General features: G+C 43.2%; 1 protein-coding gene across 1 annotated transcript in view; it reads left to right on the top strand.

Moving 5' to 3' along the window:
* hmcn1 (hemicentin 1) overlaps positions 1–17,777 on the top strand; it is an 84,338-nt gene that overhangs the window by 61,665 nt on the left and 4,896 nt on the right. Inside the window, exons 49-100 of the mRNA XM_074667921.1 lie at positions 53–244; positions 343–516; positions 611–724; positions 1,308–1,453; positions 1,544–1,694; positions 1,913–2,110; positions 2,182–2,295; positions 2,387–2,574; positions 2,681–2,777; positions 2,988–3,149; positions 3,251–3,364; positions 3,453–3,655; positions 3,799–3,880; positions 3,996–4,127; positions 4,264–4,413; positions 4,535–4,694; positions 4,785–4,909; positions 5,011–5,194; positions 5,569–5,666; positions 5,742–6,020; positions 6,106–6,302; positions 6,416–6,497; positions 7,224–7,360; positions 7,453–7,594; positions 8,150–8,294; positions 8,443–8,570; positions 8,658–8,814; positions 8,978–9,099; positions 9,201–9,365; positions 9,608–9,715; positions 9,828–9,965; positions 10,045–10,179; positions 10,341–10,610; positions 10,745–10,935; positions 11,037–11,250; positions 11,380–11,514; positions 12,351–12,541; positions 12,902–12,983; positions 13,166–13,435; positions 13,538–13,708; positions 13,796–13,966; positions 14,084–14,254; positions 14,348–14,518; positions 14,608–14,778; positions 14,894–15,064; positions 15,148–15,294; positions 15,399–15,536; positions 15,652–15,773; positions 16,043–16,280; positions 16,436–16,498; positions 16,817–16,936; positions 17,052–17,186. Coding sequence (XP_074524022.1) covers positions 53–244; positions 343–516; positions 611–724; positions 1,308–1,453; positions 1,544–1,694; positions 1,913–2,110; positions 2,182–2,295; positions 2,387–2,574; positions 2,681–2,777; positions 2,988–3,149; positions 3,251–3,364; positions 3,453–3,655; positions 3,799–3,880; positions 3,996–4,127; positions 4,264–4,413; positions 4,535–4,694; positions 4,785–4,909; positions 5,011–5,194; positions 5,569–5,666; positions 5,742–6,020; positions 6,106–6,302; positions 6,416–6,497; positions 7,224–7,360; positions 7,453–7,594; positions 8,150–8,294; positions 8,443–8,570; positions 8,658–8,814; positions 8,978–9,099; positions 9,201–9,365; positions 9,608–9,715; positions 9,828–9,965; positions 10,045–10,179; positions 10,341–10,610; positions 10,745–10,935; positions 11,037–11,250; positions 11,380–11,514; positions 12,351–12,541; positions 12,902–12,983; positions 13,166–13,435; positions 13,538–13,708; positions 13,796–13,966; positions 14,084–14,254; positions 14,348–14,518; positions 14,608–14,778; positions 14,894–15,064; positions 15,148–15,294; positions 15,399–15,536; positions 15,652–15,773; positions 16,043–16,280; positions 16,436–16,498; positions 16,817–16,936; positions 17,052–17,186 — 8,061 coding nt within the window. The remainder of the gene's footprint in view (positions 1–52; positions 245–342; positions 517–610; positions 725–1,307; positions 1,454–1,543; positions 1,695–1,912; positions 2,111–2,181; positions 2,296–2,386; positions 2,575–2,680; positions 2,778–2,987; positions 3,150–3,250; positions 3,365–3,452; positions 3,656–3,798; positions 3,881–3,995; positions 4,128–4,263; positions 4,414–4,534; positions 4,695–4,784; positions 4,910–5,010; positions 5,195–5,568; positions 5,667–5,741; positions 6,021–6,105; positions 6,303–6,415; positions 6,498–7,223; positions 7,361–7,452; positions 7,595–8,149; positions 8,295–8,442; positions 8,571–8,657; positions 8,815–8,977; positions 9,100–9,200; positions 9,366–9,607; positions 9,716–9,827; positions 9,966–10,044; positions 10,180–10,340; positions 10,611–10,744; positions 10,936–11,036; positions 11,251–11,379; positions 11,515–12,350; positions 12,542–12,901; positions 12,984–13,165; positions 13,436–13,537; positions 13,709–13,795; positions 13,967–14,083; positions 14,255–14,347; positions 14,519–14,607; positions 14,779–14,893; positions 15,065–15,147; positions 15,295–15,398; positions 15,537–15,651; positions 15,774–16,042; positions 16,281–16,435; positions 16,499–16,816; positions 16,937–17,051; positions 17,187–17,777) is intronic.

Below are 17,777 nucleotides of genomic sequence, written 5' to 3' on the forward strand. Positions count from 1 at the left end.
AGTCATCAGTGTAAACAAAACTGAAGACTTATTAGTGTCTAATTATTTTCAGGTAATCCTGTACCAGAAGTAAAATGGCTGAAGGACGGACAGCTGTTAGTTCCTGATAGACGACACCAAGTTTTGTCTCACGGCCGCTTCCTCCAAATCTCTGAGGCTCAGGTGGCTGACACCGGCAGGTACAGCTGCCTGGCGTGGAACAGTGCAGGAGATCGCAGCCGACACTTCAACCTCAATGTCCTGGGTACAAACACAGCTCAAATGTCTGTTTTAGAGGATGTAAAGACTTTTTCTGATGTACATTTAATTGAATCATATTCTTCTCATTATTTGTTTTCTCAGTCACTCCCACAATTGCTGGGACAAGTCCTGATGGCTCCACAGACGAGGTGACGGTAACTCTGAGCAGCCCCACATCCCTCGTGTGTGAGGTCCAGTCCTACCCTCCTGCTCTCATCACCTGGCTCAAAGATGGCACTCCATTTGAGTCCAGCCGCAACGTTCGTGTCCTCCCAGGTTTGAGATCCTGTGCACTTTGTAGCAGATTTGAACCTTTTTAGAAGAGCAGCTTGTTTTAGCTTCATCCATCACTCATCACATTTTGTCACAGGTGGGAGAACGCTGCAGATTCTGAACGCTAAAGAAGAAGATGCTGGGAGATATACCTGTGTGGCTACGAATGAGGCTGGAGAGACACTGAAGCACTATGAAGTCAAGGTTTATGGTGAGATGTACTCAAAATGTACTTTTTACTCATTAGCTGTAACTCGATTTTGTCTAACAGATTTTTTTTTGTATTCATGAAGTGTCTTCTGTTTTACTCCTATTGAGTGTAGCAGCTAAGATGAAGGAGTTTTTGTTGAACTGTAAGTTCCTAAAGCCTCGTTACTATAATGAGCCTCTGTCTAACATAAAAATTATGTATTATCTGATTAAAAAGATAGTCTATTTTGGGGAAGTTTAAACAAATGCTGGGGTGTGAGGACTCCAAGAGCACTTTTTTTCAGAGCCAGTAAGCTTTATAAGAACAGTATTCTTTTAAGTCATCCTCACAAAGGGGGAAACATCTTGCCTAGACTTTAAAATAGGCAAAAACAACATCAACATGGACCCAAAAAACAATAAACCACAAAATTAGTTAAGATTTAAATGGACTTTGCCAATATTTTAACCATTTTCAAAATCCAATTAGGTATTTCCTCAGAATCGGCGGAGAATAAAGTTGTTTTGAGGTGTAAATGTGAGGTGTTAGTGTGAGAACCAAAGTTATATATTGATTTTCATGTTAACCTGTTCCTGGACTCCAGTTCCTCCTCAGATCAACAAAAACGACATCCCAGGTGAAGGTCTGGCCCCCAAAGAAGTTAAGATCAAGATCAACAGCACTCTGACCCTGGAGTGTGCAGCTCAGGCCTTTCCTACCCCGGCACTGCAGTGGTACAAGGATGGACAGGTAAAAACTGCTTTGTTTTCACATGAGGATGTTAAAATAAATGAAATGAAGTGGTTATGCATAAAGCTTCTCTGATTTGTTCCTGCACAGATCCTGCGGGCAGATGATCATGTGTCCATCACAGCCAACGGTCGTATTGTTCAGATCAAACATGCTCAGGTGTCAGACACTGGCCGCTACACCTGTGTAGCTACAAACATAGCTGGAGAGGATGAGAAGGACTTTGATGTAAATATACAAGGTGAACTGGGTTGACTGATGCTGATGTTTTAACAGAGACTATTTGAGAGATAGAGAGATATTTTGGTGCTGTTGTTTCATATTTTTCTATCATATCATTTGTACCTCTCACCCTTTTCTATGTCAGCATCATTTTTAATCACTGTTTCCACCACAACTCACAGCTAAGTAGAAACAATTGCTCAAACATTTTTCCTCTCCCTCTTTTCTCCCATCAAGTGCCGCCTAACTTCAACAGGCCAGGTGGAGTTGGTGATACCACGTCTTCCTCCGGCTTTGGAGTCGATGTCCGTGATGTGATACTCAACAACCCCATCTCTCTGTACTGTGAGACCAATGCCGTCCCACCTCCTACACTCACCTGGTACAAGGATGGGCATGTGCTGACCTCCAATGACAAAGTGCTGATCTTACCTGGTGAGAAAGAAGAAAAGAGAAGGAAACATCAAAATGAAGGATGAGTTTGTGCTAAGATTTCTGATTTTCAGGTGGGAGAGTGTTACAGATTCCCAGATCGCAGGCTGAGGACTCCGGCAGGTACACATGTGTGGCTGTCAATGAAGCCGGAGAGGACTCGATTCAGTACGACGTTAGAGTTTTATGTGAGTTAAAACGTCGTTCTTTGGGCTTCAGAATCAGAAAAATAATTTTGCTTAAAACAATGTCTTATTGTATATTTCTTTCCTGCAAAAGTGCCTCCAACTATACGGGGAGCAGACAGTGATTTGCCTGATGAGGTCACAGTCCTTGTGAACAAAACAACCCAACTGGAGTGTCACGTGGATGGAAACCCTGCCCCTAAGATTACATGGTTTAAGGACGGTCATCCTGTCACCTCTGGTGGGCCATATAAGATCCTTTCTAATGGACGGACACTTCAGGTAACAACAGGGAAGCTCATACTTCAATAAAAACCTTGTTACGCCAGGTAGATGATCTCTGCGCTCACACTAAGTTCTGTTTTTCTCATTCTGTTATAACCAACAGGTGTTGACAGCTCAGGTGTCTGACACTGGGCGCTATGTGTGTGCTGCTGACAATGCGGCAGGAAGCGCAGAAAAATTTTTCAACCTTAATGTTCAAGGTGAGTCACTTGTGAGGTCAAAGTTTGTTATTGACTGATATCTCACATACAGATTTAAAAGGCTGGATGTAGAGTGTGTCTGTAACGAGGAAATCTGAAATGCTTGAAATTGAGATAAAATTAGATTCAATTTTTTTTTTCTTAAATTTGGGCTGCCAGCGTTAACACATAGATAGTCACACTGAATATTTCTTCATTTTTCGCTCCCAGTGCCTCCAACCATTATCGGTCTGAACCCTGAGACGGTGACAGTGGTCGTAAACAACTTTGTGTCTCTGTCCTGTGAGGCCATCGGTTTCCCTCCACCCACTCTGAGCTGGCTGAATGAACGGGGCCCCATTCAGGCCAACGCCAATGCCCTCATCATGCCAGGTACCAGAAGCTTAAAAACATCCAACTGAAAACTCCGTATTGAAAGAAAAAAGTAGTTGAATAGATGTGTTTACATTGTGATGGTACATTTATTCCTTCAGGTGGTCGTACGCTGCAGATTCTCAAGGCGAAAGTCTCCGACGGAGGAAAATACAGCTGTGTGGCCATGAACCCAGCAGGAGAGGCTTACAAACACATCCACCTCACTGTTTTCGGTAACTGAGTGTGTACAGAGGACCTACAGTAACTTCAAGTTTTATCATTTACTGACTCTTTCATGTGTCTTTCTCTGCCGCCTTTCAGTCCCTCCAAGTATCCGGGACAGTAGTGGTGACTCTCCTGTTGTGGTGAACGTGCTTGTTGGTAAATCAGTTACTCTGGAGTGTGAGTCCAACGCTGTGCCTCCTCCCACCATCAACTGGTACAAGAACGGCAGGATGGTGACAGAGACCGCCAACCTGCGCATCCTGGCGGAGGGACAGATGCTGGAAATCAAAGGCTCAGAGGTGAAAGAGCAGCTTTTGTTAGAGTTTGGATTGAGAAAGTACTGGCAGGGAAAACTTTAATGAAAAAAATAATCATGATAGCCAACTGATACCTTTTTAATTTTTGTTTTTGTTTAAAGAATATATTTATTTTTCTTTCTCAGGTGTCTGATACTGGACTGTATGTTTGCAAGGCAACTAATGTTGCTGGACAAGTAGACAAAAACTTCCACCTGAATATCTATGGTAAAAAATAAAGAGTTTCACTGGAATTAAAAAAAAAAATACAATTGAATTAATATAAGACAACACTTTATGGAAAATACAATTTAAAACTCTTGATCTCTTTTTATATCCTTAGTCCCTCCCAGTATTGATGGCCCTGCAGTGGAGAGGGTTATTGAAACCATCAGTAATCCTGTCACTTTTGCCTGCGATGCTACTGGGATCCCTCCTCCCAGCCTCGCCTGGTTAAAGAATGGACGACCCATAGGTAAACCTGCGCACAGGTTTAAATCTGAAATTTAAATGTGACTTTGACCACAAAAACAACAAAACCAAACCTTAGCACTGTAACTACTTTATTTTATTTTCATCTCATTAATGTATGTATCTGAACTTCTCTGCAGAGAACTCAGAGTCCTTGGAGATGCACATCTTCTCAGGTGGAAGCAAGCTGCAGATTGCACGCTCGCAGATTTCTGATAGTGGCACATACACATGTGTCGCCTCCAACGTGGAGGGCAAGGCCCGCAAGAGCTACCACCTCACCATACAAGGTACATGCTCAGACATTGCAGTTACCACAAAAAGTCCTGGTTTTTACTGTACTGAAGCAGCTGATTCATGGTCCTTCTTGTTATTCGTTGGATTTTGCTACAACCAGTAATTCTCTCTTAGTCCCTCCTAGTATTTCTGGATCAGAGCTGCCCAGTGAAATGGGAGTCCTGCTGAATGAAAGTGTCCGGCTGGTGTGTCGAGTTCAGGGAACCCCGACTCCTACTATCCAGTGGTTGAAGGACGGAGAAGTCATTAATAATACAAGGAACACCGGGCTCAGGTAACAGTAGCCTCAATAAGATGGGGGTTGTATAATATACAGTTCCAGTGATAATAGATGTATGATCAGGATGAATATTTTTGTGTTCAGGATCAGTCCAGATCGAAGCACACTCACTGTAACCGGAGCTCACACCTCAGACAGCGGAAAGTACACGTGTGTGGCCACCAACGCTGCAGGAGAGGAGGACAGGATATTCAATCTGAACGTGTATGGTGAGTTTTCCCATTCGTACTTTGTGATCTGTTCATCACATAAAAATCTTTTTAAGTCTTTTCTTGTATGTAACTGACTTGTTTTTGATTTTCTCTCTCAGTCCCTCCTGTAATCAACGGGAACAGTGAGACACCCGAGGAGTTAACCACAGTGCTGGACAGTTCTGTCAACATTGAATGTGTGGCTACAGGCTCGCCTCCGCCCCAGCTGAACTGGCTGAGAAATGGTCTTCCTCTGCCAGTGTCCTCCCACATACGGCTTCTCTCTGCAGGACAGGTGCTCCGGTAGGTCAGTGGACAGGATTTAGGAGGAGTTTGTTGCACATGTTGATGTGTAAGAAACAAGTGCTGAAATGCAAAGTCAGCTGAGTGCAAAACTGAGACATTGTTGTAATTGCTTACATAAATGTTATCGTCTTTTCATGTTCAGTTCTGGGATTACCTTAGCATTTTTTGTACATAAACTATGAAAAGTTAAAAATTTACACTCCTTTTTCAAAGAGATGGGATTGAAATATGTTTTATGGTGCAACACTTGCTGTTTCAAGTCAATTTCCTCATTCTCAGGATTTTTTTATTTAAGGTAAACTAAGATGGAAAGCTTTTTTTTCATCTTTGGTAACAGAATGATTACTTATTGTGACTCTTGTATCTGTCAGGATTACTCGCACTCAGGTGTCAGACAGTGGAACCTACACCTGTGTCGCCTCAAACCGCGCAGGAGTCGACAACAGACATTTTAACCTGCAGGTACATGGTAAGTAAAAAAACATCACACACTCACCACCAACTCACCAACTCAGCTCTTAACCTTGTCTTTGTGCACCTTCAGTCCCCCCTGGTCTGGATGGAGCAGGAACCACAGAAGACGTGACTGTGGTCAGAGGAAACGTCGCCTCTCTGCTGTGCGCTGCTGATGGGACGCCAACGCCCACTGTGTCCTGGCTCAAAGAGGGGTTGACTCTGAAACCTGACCCCCATGTTAAGTTCCTCTACCTGAACACCACAGTGCAGATCATCCAGGCCCAGGTCAATGATACAGGGAGATACACCTGTGTGGCAAACAATACTGCTGGCCAAGCTAGCCGCCATTATAACCTGAAAGTGCTTGGTGGGTAAAAACGGACCATAATCCCTTTTTCTCCAGCGTTTGATTCATGAATAACATTTTGTTTGTTTTTTGTTCCCTTTGTCAGATCCTCCACGCATCAAAGGCTCTGCTGTACCAGCTGAAGTATCAGTTGTGGTTAATAACGTCCTGGAGCTCCAGTGTGAGGCCTCAGGTATCCCTGCACCCTCCTTGACCTGGCTGAAGGATGGACGCCCGCTCCCACAGACGGACAGTCTGCGTCTCCTCCGTGGAGGGGAGGTGCTCCGTGTCTCTTCAGCACAGGTTAGTGACATCAGACTGTTTCTGTAAATTAACTTTTCTCCTCATTTTGAATTAGTTCAGTTTTGTCTTTTTATATTCATTGTTCTAAAAGTTTTTTGCACTTTTGTGTAAAGTTGGAGGACACCGGCAGATACAGCTGTTTAGCTAACAGTCCAGCCGGAGATGATGACAAGGACTTCCTGGTTCGAGTGCATGGTGAGTCACTTTTTTTAATGTTGTTATATTTACAGTGATGTTTACATTTATGGCAAGCCGTTTTAACATTTAAAGGCTAGACTGGATATGTGATGCAGATATCTCTAATTCAATTTCGACTAGACAAAAAGAACATTTCAGAAATCCGCAATCTGCAAATCCACAACTGTCATTTCAGATATCTACAACCTCATTTTGACTAGGCAAAATACATCACTTTTCGCCATTCATGTGTACAAGGTTTGTCATTCAAGAAATTTACTACGTCATTTCAGATTTCCAAAATGTGAATTACGGATATCTGCAAATGAATTGTAGATATCTGTTATTCCACTTTAAGATATCTCTAAAAAATGTTTTGACTAGACAGAATTAGAATTAAAGATAACTTTAGTTTTTTTTTTTAAGTAAATCTAAATTTGTCTAGAAGTAGATATCTTGAATGACAAACCCCATACACATGAATGGCGAAAAGTGATGTATTTTGCCAAGTCAAAATGACGTTGTAGATATCTGAAATGACAGTTGTGGATCAGTAGAATGTATTTGCGGATATCTGAAATGATCTTTTTGTCTGGGCGAAATTTGATTTACAGATATTTAAATGTTAAAACGGCTTGCCACATACATGGGCCTCTTCAAATGAATACTTTCAAATAAGGTGAAACAAGTTTGGGCTTTGAAATCCATGTCAGTGTGGCTCTCTTTCTACCTTTCTCCTCATAGTTCCCCCTAACATAGCCGGGGAGAGCACACCTCAGAACGTGTCAGTGCTGCAGAACAGACAGGTGACTCTGGAGTGTAAGTCAGATGCTGTTCCACCTCCAACTCTGAGCTGGCTCAAAGACGGTCAACCTTTAAAGGTCAGAAATCACTCAAACATTACAACAACCTGATGCTAAACATCTCCTTAGGTGTGCATCAGCAAAAATGTTTTGTTTTTATTTCTGTGCAGGCTTCTGCACGTGTGCGCATCCTGTCAAGTGGACGCTACTTACAGATCAACATGGCCGATCTCAGCGACAGAGCACAGTATACCTGTGTGGCTCGTAACATCGCTGGCAAGACAACTCGGCAGTTTAACCTGGCAGTTAACGGTAAGGCCAGACCCCCATAGGTGCTTTGTATGCTTAAGTTGCGGATGAAGATGATGGTTTAGCCCCGTTTCCACCAAACAGTCTGGTTTAGATCAGTACAGTTTGATCCGTACCGACTATGCCCCCTTGTGGTGGCTGCTTATAAGCCGGATGCTGATAGTGACACAGTAAAGAAAGAGCAAATATGGGTGACAGCTAGCAATTTGCACATTTAAGCTTTGTTTCAGAGAAGACAGTGTGCAGGGAGGAGAAATATAGCAATACTGTAAGTGACCAATCAACTGACTGCATTGTTGTAGCTCCACCTTCCGGGATCAGATCGTTTTAGCCTGGCATGCCTACAAAAGGGTCCCAAAAAGAAGGACGGCTCGTCTCAGTTATTTGGGGATCTGTCCTGGGATTAGTCAGTGGAAACGCTGTAAAATGCGTGCTGTGTCGAGATGAACTGAACTGAACCGCTTGGTGGAAATGAGGCCTTAGTCTGTCCAGTTACCTGTGAAATCAGCTGCAAACCTCAAAGCTTTAAGTGTGTAAATAACTGTGTCGTATCCTCAGTGGCTCCAACCATCAAGGAAGGCCCCCAGACTGTGTCAGTGCACATCAACAAGGCAGCAGTGTTAGAGTGCATCGTTAGCGGTGTGCCTCCACCAAGAGTATCCTGGAGGAAACATGGGGCAGTACTAGCAGGAAATAACCCCAGGTAAACCAACAAGCCTTACAACAGGGATACATTTTTTTCCTGAGTTTATCTGTAACGAGTATTACTAACTGTTCCTCTGGTATTTGTGGTTTTCATTTGAGCATCTTGGTGTAAATCAGCAGTTTTCATCTCCTGTATCTTTTCACAGGTACACATTTGCAGAGGATGGGTCACTACACATCCACTCTGCTCAGGTGACCGACACCGGTCGTTACCTGTGTATGGCAACAAACGAAGCAGGAACTCAGCGCAAGAGAGTGGATCTACAAGTTTATGGTGATTTATTCATTCACACAATCAAAACACTTTTACTCTGTCTTTTCCCACAAATTCATTTAATTTACTGTTTTTTTCTGGTTTCAGTTCCTCCTTCCATCGCCAACGGACGCACTAATGTGACTGTTACAGTCAATGTTCAGACCACGTTGTCCTGCGAGGCCACAGGAATCCCCAAACCAAGTGTCACCTGGATGAAAAATGGTCGAGCCATCAACACTGACCAGAATCAGAATATGTACAGGTTGATCCAGGTTTTTCTCCCTCTCTGTTTTTTATTCAAGACTGAAAACAGAAAGACCAAATAAAATACTGATCGCTAACAAAACTAAAGTATACCTCTTAGAATTTTATTTCATTTTCTAATGTGACTCTTGTTGTAACCAACACATTCTTATTATTTTCAGATTACTGTCATCAGGCTCTCTGGTTGTGATAGCACCCACAGTGGAGGACACAGCAGTCTATGAATGTGTGGTCTCTAATGAGGCAGGCGAAGACTCCAGATTCATCAACCTCACTGTTCATGGTGAGCAATGAAGCATTCATTTTCACATTTGATTTCCAAACAAACAGTCCATCATTTTTTTTATCTATTCTTTTTATCTAATCTATTTTTTATCCCTCTAGTTCCTCCATCTATAGCAGATGAACCCACAGACCTGGTTGTAACCAGACTGTCCCCAGTGGTCATCGCCTGTACTGCATCTGGTGTTCCTGAGCCCACAATCCACTGGAGCAAAGACGGCATAAAGCTTCACAATGAGGGACAGGGCTACAACATCCTGCCATCAGGTCAGAATTCATTAATAAAGCATCTTAATCAGGTACAAATAATTTAATGACTTTTTATACACATCAAACACAAGAACACACACCAATCATTTCTCATCTGCCAGTTTTTGAAACTGTCATTATTTGATTCTTTTCTCTTCTATAAAATAAAAAAGGGTGTTTCCACTGCAACATTTTTTGATACACTCACAACCATTGTTTTTTCTTTGTGTTGATTTTCTTTTGTGATCATCTGTTTTCAGGTCCAATAGAAATCACATCAGCAGAGCTCAGTCATGCAGGACGCTACTCATGCACAGCCAAAAACGCTGCAGGCTCCACCCACCGCCAAGTGCAGCTCACAGTGCAGGGTAAGACCAAGCCAAGAGACAAGTTATTAAAAAACAGACTGCAAAAATGCAAAATATTGTATATTTTCAGAACAACCAACTGACACTAACTTTTCCCTGTGACCCTCCTCAGAGCTCCCACTGATCCAGTCCCATCCTCCCACCCTGGATGTGATCCTGAATAACCCCATCACTCTGCCCTGTAGGGCCACAGGCTCTCCTAGACCCACCATCACCTGGCAGAAAGAGGGCATTAATATACACACCACAGGTAAATGAATCTGCCTCTATGAGTGTGTTAGTAATTTAAAACAATCAGTCATAACAGTGTGTTTCTTGTGTCATGCTAGGTGGAAGTTTCACAGTGCTGCCTAGTGGAAGTCTGCAGATCTCTAAGGCCTCTGTGACAGACTCAGGGACTTACATATGTGTGGCTCAGAACCCTGCAGGCACTGCATTGGGGAAGACAAAACTGAGAGTACAAGGTGAGAAACATCAGCAGCATAGATACCAGTTCAAAGTTTGCTGTGTTCTTAAAGTTGCGATGCATTCAAAGCTATATACACTCAGACTTCAAACTTTCACATCCTCCATGTTCAAAAGCTCTAAATAATGATTTTATGTTTTGTTTTTTCCTCTCCTGCAGTTCCTCCAGTGATCAGCTCAGAAACTAAAACCTACGTAGCTCCTGTCGACTCTTCTGTGACGCTGCAGTGCCAAGCAGACGGCTCTCCTCCTCCTTCTGTCTCGTGGCACAAAGACGGGCAGCCGCTGAGGGAATCTGTACGCCAACGGGTGCTTAGTTCTGGATCACTGCAGATCTCGTTCATCCAGCCAAGTGATGCTGGACGATATACCTGCAATGCTGCCAATGTAGCAGGAACTGTGAGCCTCGAGATGAGCCTCACTGTGCACAGTAAGTTTCCACCACATTGCAGAATACTCAGCTTTACATTTTTAGTTTGTTTTAGATTCTGATACACACTTTGTTTTAAAAGCCAAATTCCTGTGTATGTTATGATGCTGAGACTTGATTGTGTCCCTTTGCAGTCCCACCCTCCATCCGTGAAGGAGAGCTGGAGGTAGCAGTGGTGGAGAACAGTCAGGCTCAGCTGGTGTGTGTGGCAGACGGTTTCCCTCAGCCCAGCCTAACCTGGGAGAAGGATGATACACCTCTCACTGAAGCTTCAGGAGAGTACACCATCCTGCCCTCTGGAGAGCTGGTGATAGACAGCGTGCAGGTAAGAAGAACAAATAAAAATTAATGAGGATCTTTATAATTGACAGTATATATCCAAATATCTGACATGTTTGTGACATGTGTCTCTCCTATCCTCATCAGCCTGAGGATGCAGGTATCTATACCTGTGTGGCCACTAATGCAGTGGGACAGGACAGTCAGACTGTGACTCTGTCTGTTCATACACACCCTGTTTTCACTGAGCTGCTCGGAGACGTGGCCCTCAACAAGGGAGAGCGCCTCCTGCTGACGTGTGGAGTCAGCGGCATCCCTCCCCCAAGAATCACATGGGCTTTTAATAACAACATCATCCCAGGTAAAAAGCTTGATCACTACTACAGAAAGACATTTTTTTTCCGAGTGTTTACTGCAAGTTTTATGCTCTGTTACAACAAAAATTATCTTTTTTTCTGTTGATATTATTAAATCTGTTTTAATGCTTTAGTTCACTACGACCACATGAACGGCCACAGTGAGCTGGTGATAGAGAGAGTGAGCAAAGACGACTCTGGCACGTACACATGTGTGGCAGAAAACAGCGTAGGAACCATCAAGTCTCTGGGCTTTGTCTACGTCAAAGGTAAAACCACAGGAAATCATTTTTGTGTTCCGCTACTAATAAAACTTTACTTAACATGTTTGTATTTTGCATTTATTGAATGTTTATCATCATTTTGTTTAGAGTGTTTATCATGTATCTGAATTGAGTTGATTTAATTCTTTAGAACAGTTGTTAGGACTTTTCTACTGGTTATAAAACCTGATGCTGACATTTTTTCGGGAATCCAGTGGGACACAGGATTCCAGTGGGATTCCTGCGAGATAGGAGTCAACTTTACTATTAATGAACGGTACAAAATAAAAAGTTAATGGGAGCAGATGGGAGCGGAAGCCAATCAGAAAGATAAAACATAATAAGTGACATGCGTTGCAATTTTGTAGTTTATTTCCAATAAGCCTACACTCTAACGTAAGTGTAAAGAACTACACTTTCCAGAAGCCAACAGTAATCTAAAAAGGAATGGGGAGAAAATCAAATCAAGTTCAAAGTGTTGCCTAAAAATTAAAAGAAGGAGGAAAATGGGAGCAGTACAGGAGTGGGAGTCATTCTACCAGGAATATGACAGGACAGGATTTTTTTTCTGTGGGAGTGGGATGGGACAAGAGTGAAAATCCACTCCTGTGTCATTGCCTATTTTAAACAGACAGAAATGAACAGTGATACCTCTTTATGTCCCAGAAAAAAAAAACAAAAGCAAACAAGTCCATCAGTAATGAGATGAAAAATTCTGTCTTTTCTTTTTTAAGCCTATGATCAGCGGCCTCGGTCAGTCTCTCTCCCTTAGAATCGTCCTGACTCTCCTTCTTCAAGTGATGTGTTCAAAATGTAAACAAAGCTATGTTGTATCTCTCCAGAGCCTCCCATCATTGATGGTGACCCCCACTCCAACCGCATCGAGCCTCTGGGTGGCAATGCCATCCTGAACTGCGAGGTTCGAGGAGATCCTCTGCCGACCATCAGGTGGAGCAAAAATGGAATCAACATCCAGATCAACAACCGCATTCGCCAGCTGGATAACGGCTCTCTCGCTATCTATGGAACTGTGGTATGAAAACCAATGAGTCTGTGAGCTCTGATTCGTTATTTTTACATATGTTTTTTTCAGCTGTGCAGTTTTTTAAACAGACTTTTGAAAATGACAAGTGGCTTAAAAACGCTTGAGTTATTAATCTGAGCTGGTGACATAGATATCAATACTGACACATCTAAACAAATTTCACAAGTGTTCCCTTTAATATGACACCAGAATGATTCGAACAGACCTTGAAGATTCTCTTTTCACTTTGAGTTTGTAATTATTGAAGCAGAGACCCAAAAAAAGAGCTCAGGGCTTAAAGGGTTAAAACTTATTTTTTCATTTAAATAACTATGATAATTTACTTTGCTTTCTTTTATTTTCATACAGGGTGAAGACGCAGGAGACTACATGTGCGTGGCAACAAACGATGCTGGGGTTGTAGAAAGGAGTGTCACACTCACACTGCAGCGTGAGTTTCTGTCCCCTCTCCCTGTTATTACTTTCTAGTGAACAATCTGATATTCAGTGTAGTGCAAAAGTTATATTGTTAAAAAAATGCTCTACTTATGTCGCATGGTACCCTTAAAGGTGACATTCATGATGAATGATGGAGTTGCACATTTAAAGGCTGGTACATCTTCCTCCCTCCAGGTGCACCGACCATCATCGTGGAGCCTGTAGAGACGGTCGTAGATGCTGGTACCACAGTGATGCTCAACTGTCAGGCAGAAGGTGAACCCACACCGATGATGGAGTGGTCCCGACAGGGGCGCTCCCTGTTGGGCAACGACCGCTTCTCCACCCTGTCCAACGGCTCTCTCAGGATCAGCAGCGCCCAGAAGGAGGACACGGCTGAGTATGAATGTGTTGCCAGAAATCTGCTTGGATCAGTGCTGGTCAGGGTGTCTCTCACCGTGCGAGGTGAGTTTATGGTCTTTAAATCATCTTTAGTGAATCAGATTAAAAGAAAAACATCCAATTTAACAGAAAATACATGTTTAATTTGTGTAATTTGTTCTTCAGTTCATGGGGGCTACTCAGAGTGGGCAGAGTGGGGTCCTTGCAGTGTGTCCTGTGGTGTCGGCTCCCAGAAGAGATTGAGACAGTGTAATAATCCTCGACCTGCCAATGGAGGACGCCACTGTGGAGGATCAAACACTGAGACTCGTAGTTGTCAGGGAAAACCGTGTCCAGGTGAGCCTTTTCTCTCAGCACACTCTCGGATACTGACAAAAGTACAGATAACGTGTTAAAGGAAACTTTAACCTTTCTTCCTCGCAGTTGATGGTAACTGGTCGGAGTGGTCTCTCTGGGAGGAGTGTTCTCGTACTTGTGGTCAGGGGAACAGGACCAGGGTCCGTACATGCAGCAACCCTCCAGCTCAGCATGGAGGACGTCTGTGTGAGGGGAAAGCAGTGGAGGTCATTATGTGTAGTGTTAGACCCTGTCCAGGTGAGGACGTAAACGTGCTTCATGACAATGGTGCAAAAGAAAAAAAGTACTTTAATTAACGCAGCTTTGATGTTAAGTAATGACTGTTTGCTCCATCTTTTGGTTGTACACCTGTAGTTGCAGGTAACTGGGGGTCTTGGTTACCCTGGAGCCCATGCAGTGAAACGTGTGGTAAAGGCATGAAGTCCAGAATCCGCCTCTGTAACAACCCTCCTCCAGCTTTTGATGGGCCTCAGTGTGAGGGATCAGACACTCAAACACAAATCTGCAAAGAAAGACTGTGTCCTGGTGAGCACTCAGGCTTCATTTAGAGATTTGATTTTTGAGAACTGCAGAGTACACATGAGTGAGCTATTGCTTCTTCTTTCCTTTCTCTCTTAGTTGATGGGAAGTGGTCATCATGGGTCAGCTGGGGAGCCTGCAGTGTGTCCTGTGGGGGCGGGACCAGACAGAGGACACGGCTTTGTGCTAGCCCGGCCCCTCAGCATGGAGGCAGGCAGTGTGAAGGGAACGACGTGCACATTGACTTCTGTAACAGCGACCCCTGCCCCAGTAAGCCTGTTTTTATATATAGTTTCTAAACAAAGTTGTAAGTTTTAGGGAATAACATCTTGGACACATTTTATCTTGTGCCCTCTCAGTTAATGGTAACTGGGGTCCCTGGAGCAGCTGGGGCAGCTGCAGTAAAACGTGTAACGGGGGTCAGATGAGACGCTACAGGACCTGTGACAACCCAAGACCGGCCAATGGTGGGCGAGCATGTGCAGGAGCAGATACACAGATCCAGAGATGCAGCACAGAAAACTGCCCGGGTGAGTTGTCATGTTTTGGATTCAGGTGAAGTAGCTTTTGATTGAAAACCAGATCTTCAAACTAAGATAATAAGGTTTGTGTGATTTTATGTCTTTAATGTTTGTATCACAACAGTTGATGGTAACTGGGGCTTATGGCAGCCATGGGGAGAGTGCTCTGCTTCCTGTGGAGGAGGGGAAAGGTCACGTATCCGTCTCTGTAACAGTCCTGTTCCCAGCAACGGTGGTCGGACGTGTCCTGGAGACTCTTCTCAGTTGTCCAGGTGTAACCCTCAGGCCTGCCCAGGTGTGTAACATTTGTGTACTGTCATTGTTTGTGAAGCTAAGTGCAGAGTGGTAGTGTGATTGAATACCTTGTGTTTTTACCAGGCGGGCCCCAGAGGGCACGAGGAAGCATCATTGGGAACATCAATGATATTGAGTTTGGCATCGCCATCCTCAATGCAACCATCACAGACAGCGATTCAGGAGGTAGAATCATCAAAGCCACCATCACAAACATACCGAGAACATTGGGTGAGCTGTCAAGTTGTCTTTACTTTCATATGTAGTGTGCACCAAAAAATGCTTGCCTCAGAGCAGCTCATGTTAACATGCTGTTTATCTGCCTTAAATTAAAGGTCCTGCTATGAGAAAACTCATCTCAATCTTGAACCCAATCTACTGGACCACCGCACAAGAAGTAGGAGAGGCTGTCAACGGCTACACGCTGACAGGAGGCATCTTCAGGAGAGAGACACAGGTGGAGTTTGCCACAGGTAAGACAGGATAAGCCTCCGTGTGTCAGGAAAACATCTGCAATAAGATGTATATCTATAAAAGTGAATGAAAAAATATACAAACATTAATTTTTAATTTGATTGCATTTTCTAGGTGAGATCCTGAGGATGACCCACATTGCCAGAGGTCTGGACTCAGATGGAGCGTTGCTGTTGGACATCGTAGTGAATGGACACATCCTACAGCTGCCCTCACAGGCCGACATCAACATCAAGGTATGAAAATAGATATGAAGATAACAGATTGTTGTGTATGTTTTTGTTTTATTTAAACCAGATTTAAACTTAAACAAAACCTGGAAAATATCATTTCAAACTAAACATGAATTCTGAGATGCTCTGTCTCCTGTCTGTGTAAGTTATATTCAGAGGGTCATCCCAGTGATACCAACTCTATCAAATTACCATCACAGGATTTCCATTGTTGTAGCTTAATATGTCAGATAAGTTTAAAGTACCTGCCATGTTTACTTTATTGTACTCAGGACTACACTGAGGACTACATCCAGACAGGCCCGGGCCAGCTGTACGCTCAGTCCACCCGCATGTTCAGCGTGGACAGAGAGAGTGTGCCTTACTCCTGGAACCACACCATCTCCTACGACGTGTCCAAAGGAAAGATGCCTTACCTGGTGGAGACGCTGCACGCAACAGCCATCAGAGCTCACTACCACCCCCTGGAGGAAATGCTGAAGTTTAGCATCCTAGCTAGTATTGCAAAGGGTGAGAAATATTCATTGGTTGGATGAGAAAACAGCCAACAAATGTCAAATTAAGGTTTTTGTCTTTAGTGGCTTAGTCATTCATTAAGCCGTTAAATCTAGTGTTTTTCTTCAAAAAAGATTAAAATGTACTGATGAACTGCTGTTATGTTCCAGGAGATCGCAGTAATCAGTGTCCCCAGGGATTCACTTTGGTGTCTGCTGGCCCGTACTGTGCAGGTAATCTTTATCAACACGTTTTTTGTTCCTAACTCAAGGAGGTTCAGTTGACCAACGCTGTTTTCCAAAGGACATCTTGATTTATTTTGCACCTTTTTATAAAATCATGCGGATTAAGTGATCCATGGAAAATTATAAAAATAGCACATCTAGGATAAAAAAAGGATCAACAAACCACATCAAATCAACTTAACAAAGTGATAAAAAAAATTGTAGAGCTTCAAAGATTTTTCAATTTTAAACTACCTGTTGAACTATCGTACTAATATTCCACATGCATGTCCAAATTTCTCTCTGTTGATGATTTTTGTGCTGCAGATGAAGACGAGTGTGAGGTTGGTAACCCCTGCTCTCATGCCTGCCACAACGCCATGGGCACCTATTACTGCTCATGTCCCCGAGGCCTCACCATCTCAGCTGATGGCAGGACCTGTCAGGGTATTTTTCACATACACACAGACACACACATCTATTCTGAATCACTGCTGTCAGCTGTGTTTCCTCACACAACTATAACGCTGATGAAGAAATTGCGTTGTTTTTATTCTTCTAGACATTGACGAGTGTTCGCTGGGTGGAAACGTCTGCCATGAAGGACAGGACTGTGAAAATACGATAGGTTCTTACAGGTGTGTGATGCGCTGTGGGCGGGGCTTCAGGAGAACAGCTGACGGTCTCAGCTGCACAGGTATGTCAACAAGTTTTACCAATCATACAGACGTTAGTTGTACATGTTTCAACTCTTAAGCCCCTGGACTCAGTGTACCACTCTGCTGTCCGTTTCATAACTGGTGACGGGTACAACACACATCACACACGTTTATTTGTGAAAATAAGTACTTGTTTGCAAATACACACGTTGTCACCAACACAAATTCCTATGTGTTAATTTACACAAATGGCAAATAAAGGAATCTGAATCTGAATCTGATCATTGCTTCCTTTATGAGGTTGGCTGGCCACCTCTTGATCATCTCTTGATCAGAGAAAGAACAAACATTGTTTCTTTTACATTTTTAAAGCCCTTACTGGCAAGCTACCACCCTGCCTCTCAAACCTGTTAGATTTTAAGATGGGTCATACGTGACTCATTCATCTAACCCACCAAATCTTAAGGTCCCTCGAGTCCACACTGAATTCAACAATTCTGCATTTTTATTTGATGCCCCTTATTCTTGGAATACACTCCAACAAACTCTTAAAAAAAAACAGCCTTCCCCTCTCTTACAGAGTTTAAAACCTTGATTATTGATCACTTTTTCTCTCACTGTAACGCATT

This window comes from Halichoeres trimaculatus, unplaced genomic scaffold (genome assembly GCF_033239565.1).
Source record: "Halichoeres trimaculatus isolate MK-OKI-2021-1 unplaced genomic scaffold, fHalTri1.1 fHalTri1_scaffold_4, whole genome shotgun sequence".
NCBI lineage: Eukaryota > Metazoa > Chordata > Actinopteri > Labriformes > Labridae > Halichoeres > Halichoeres trimaculatus.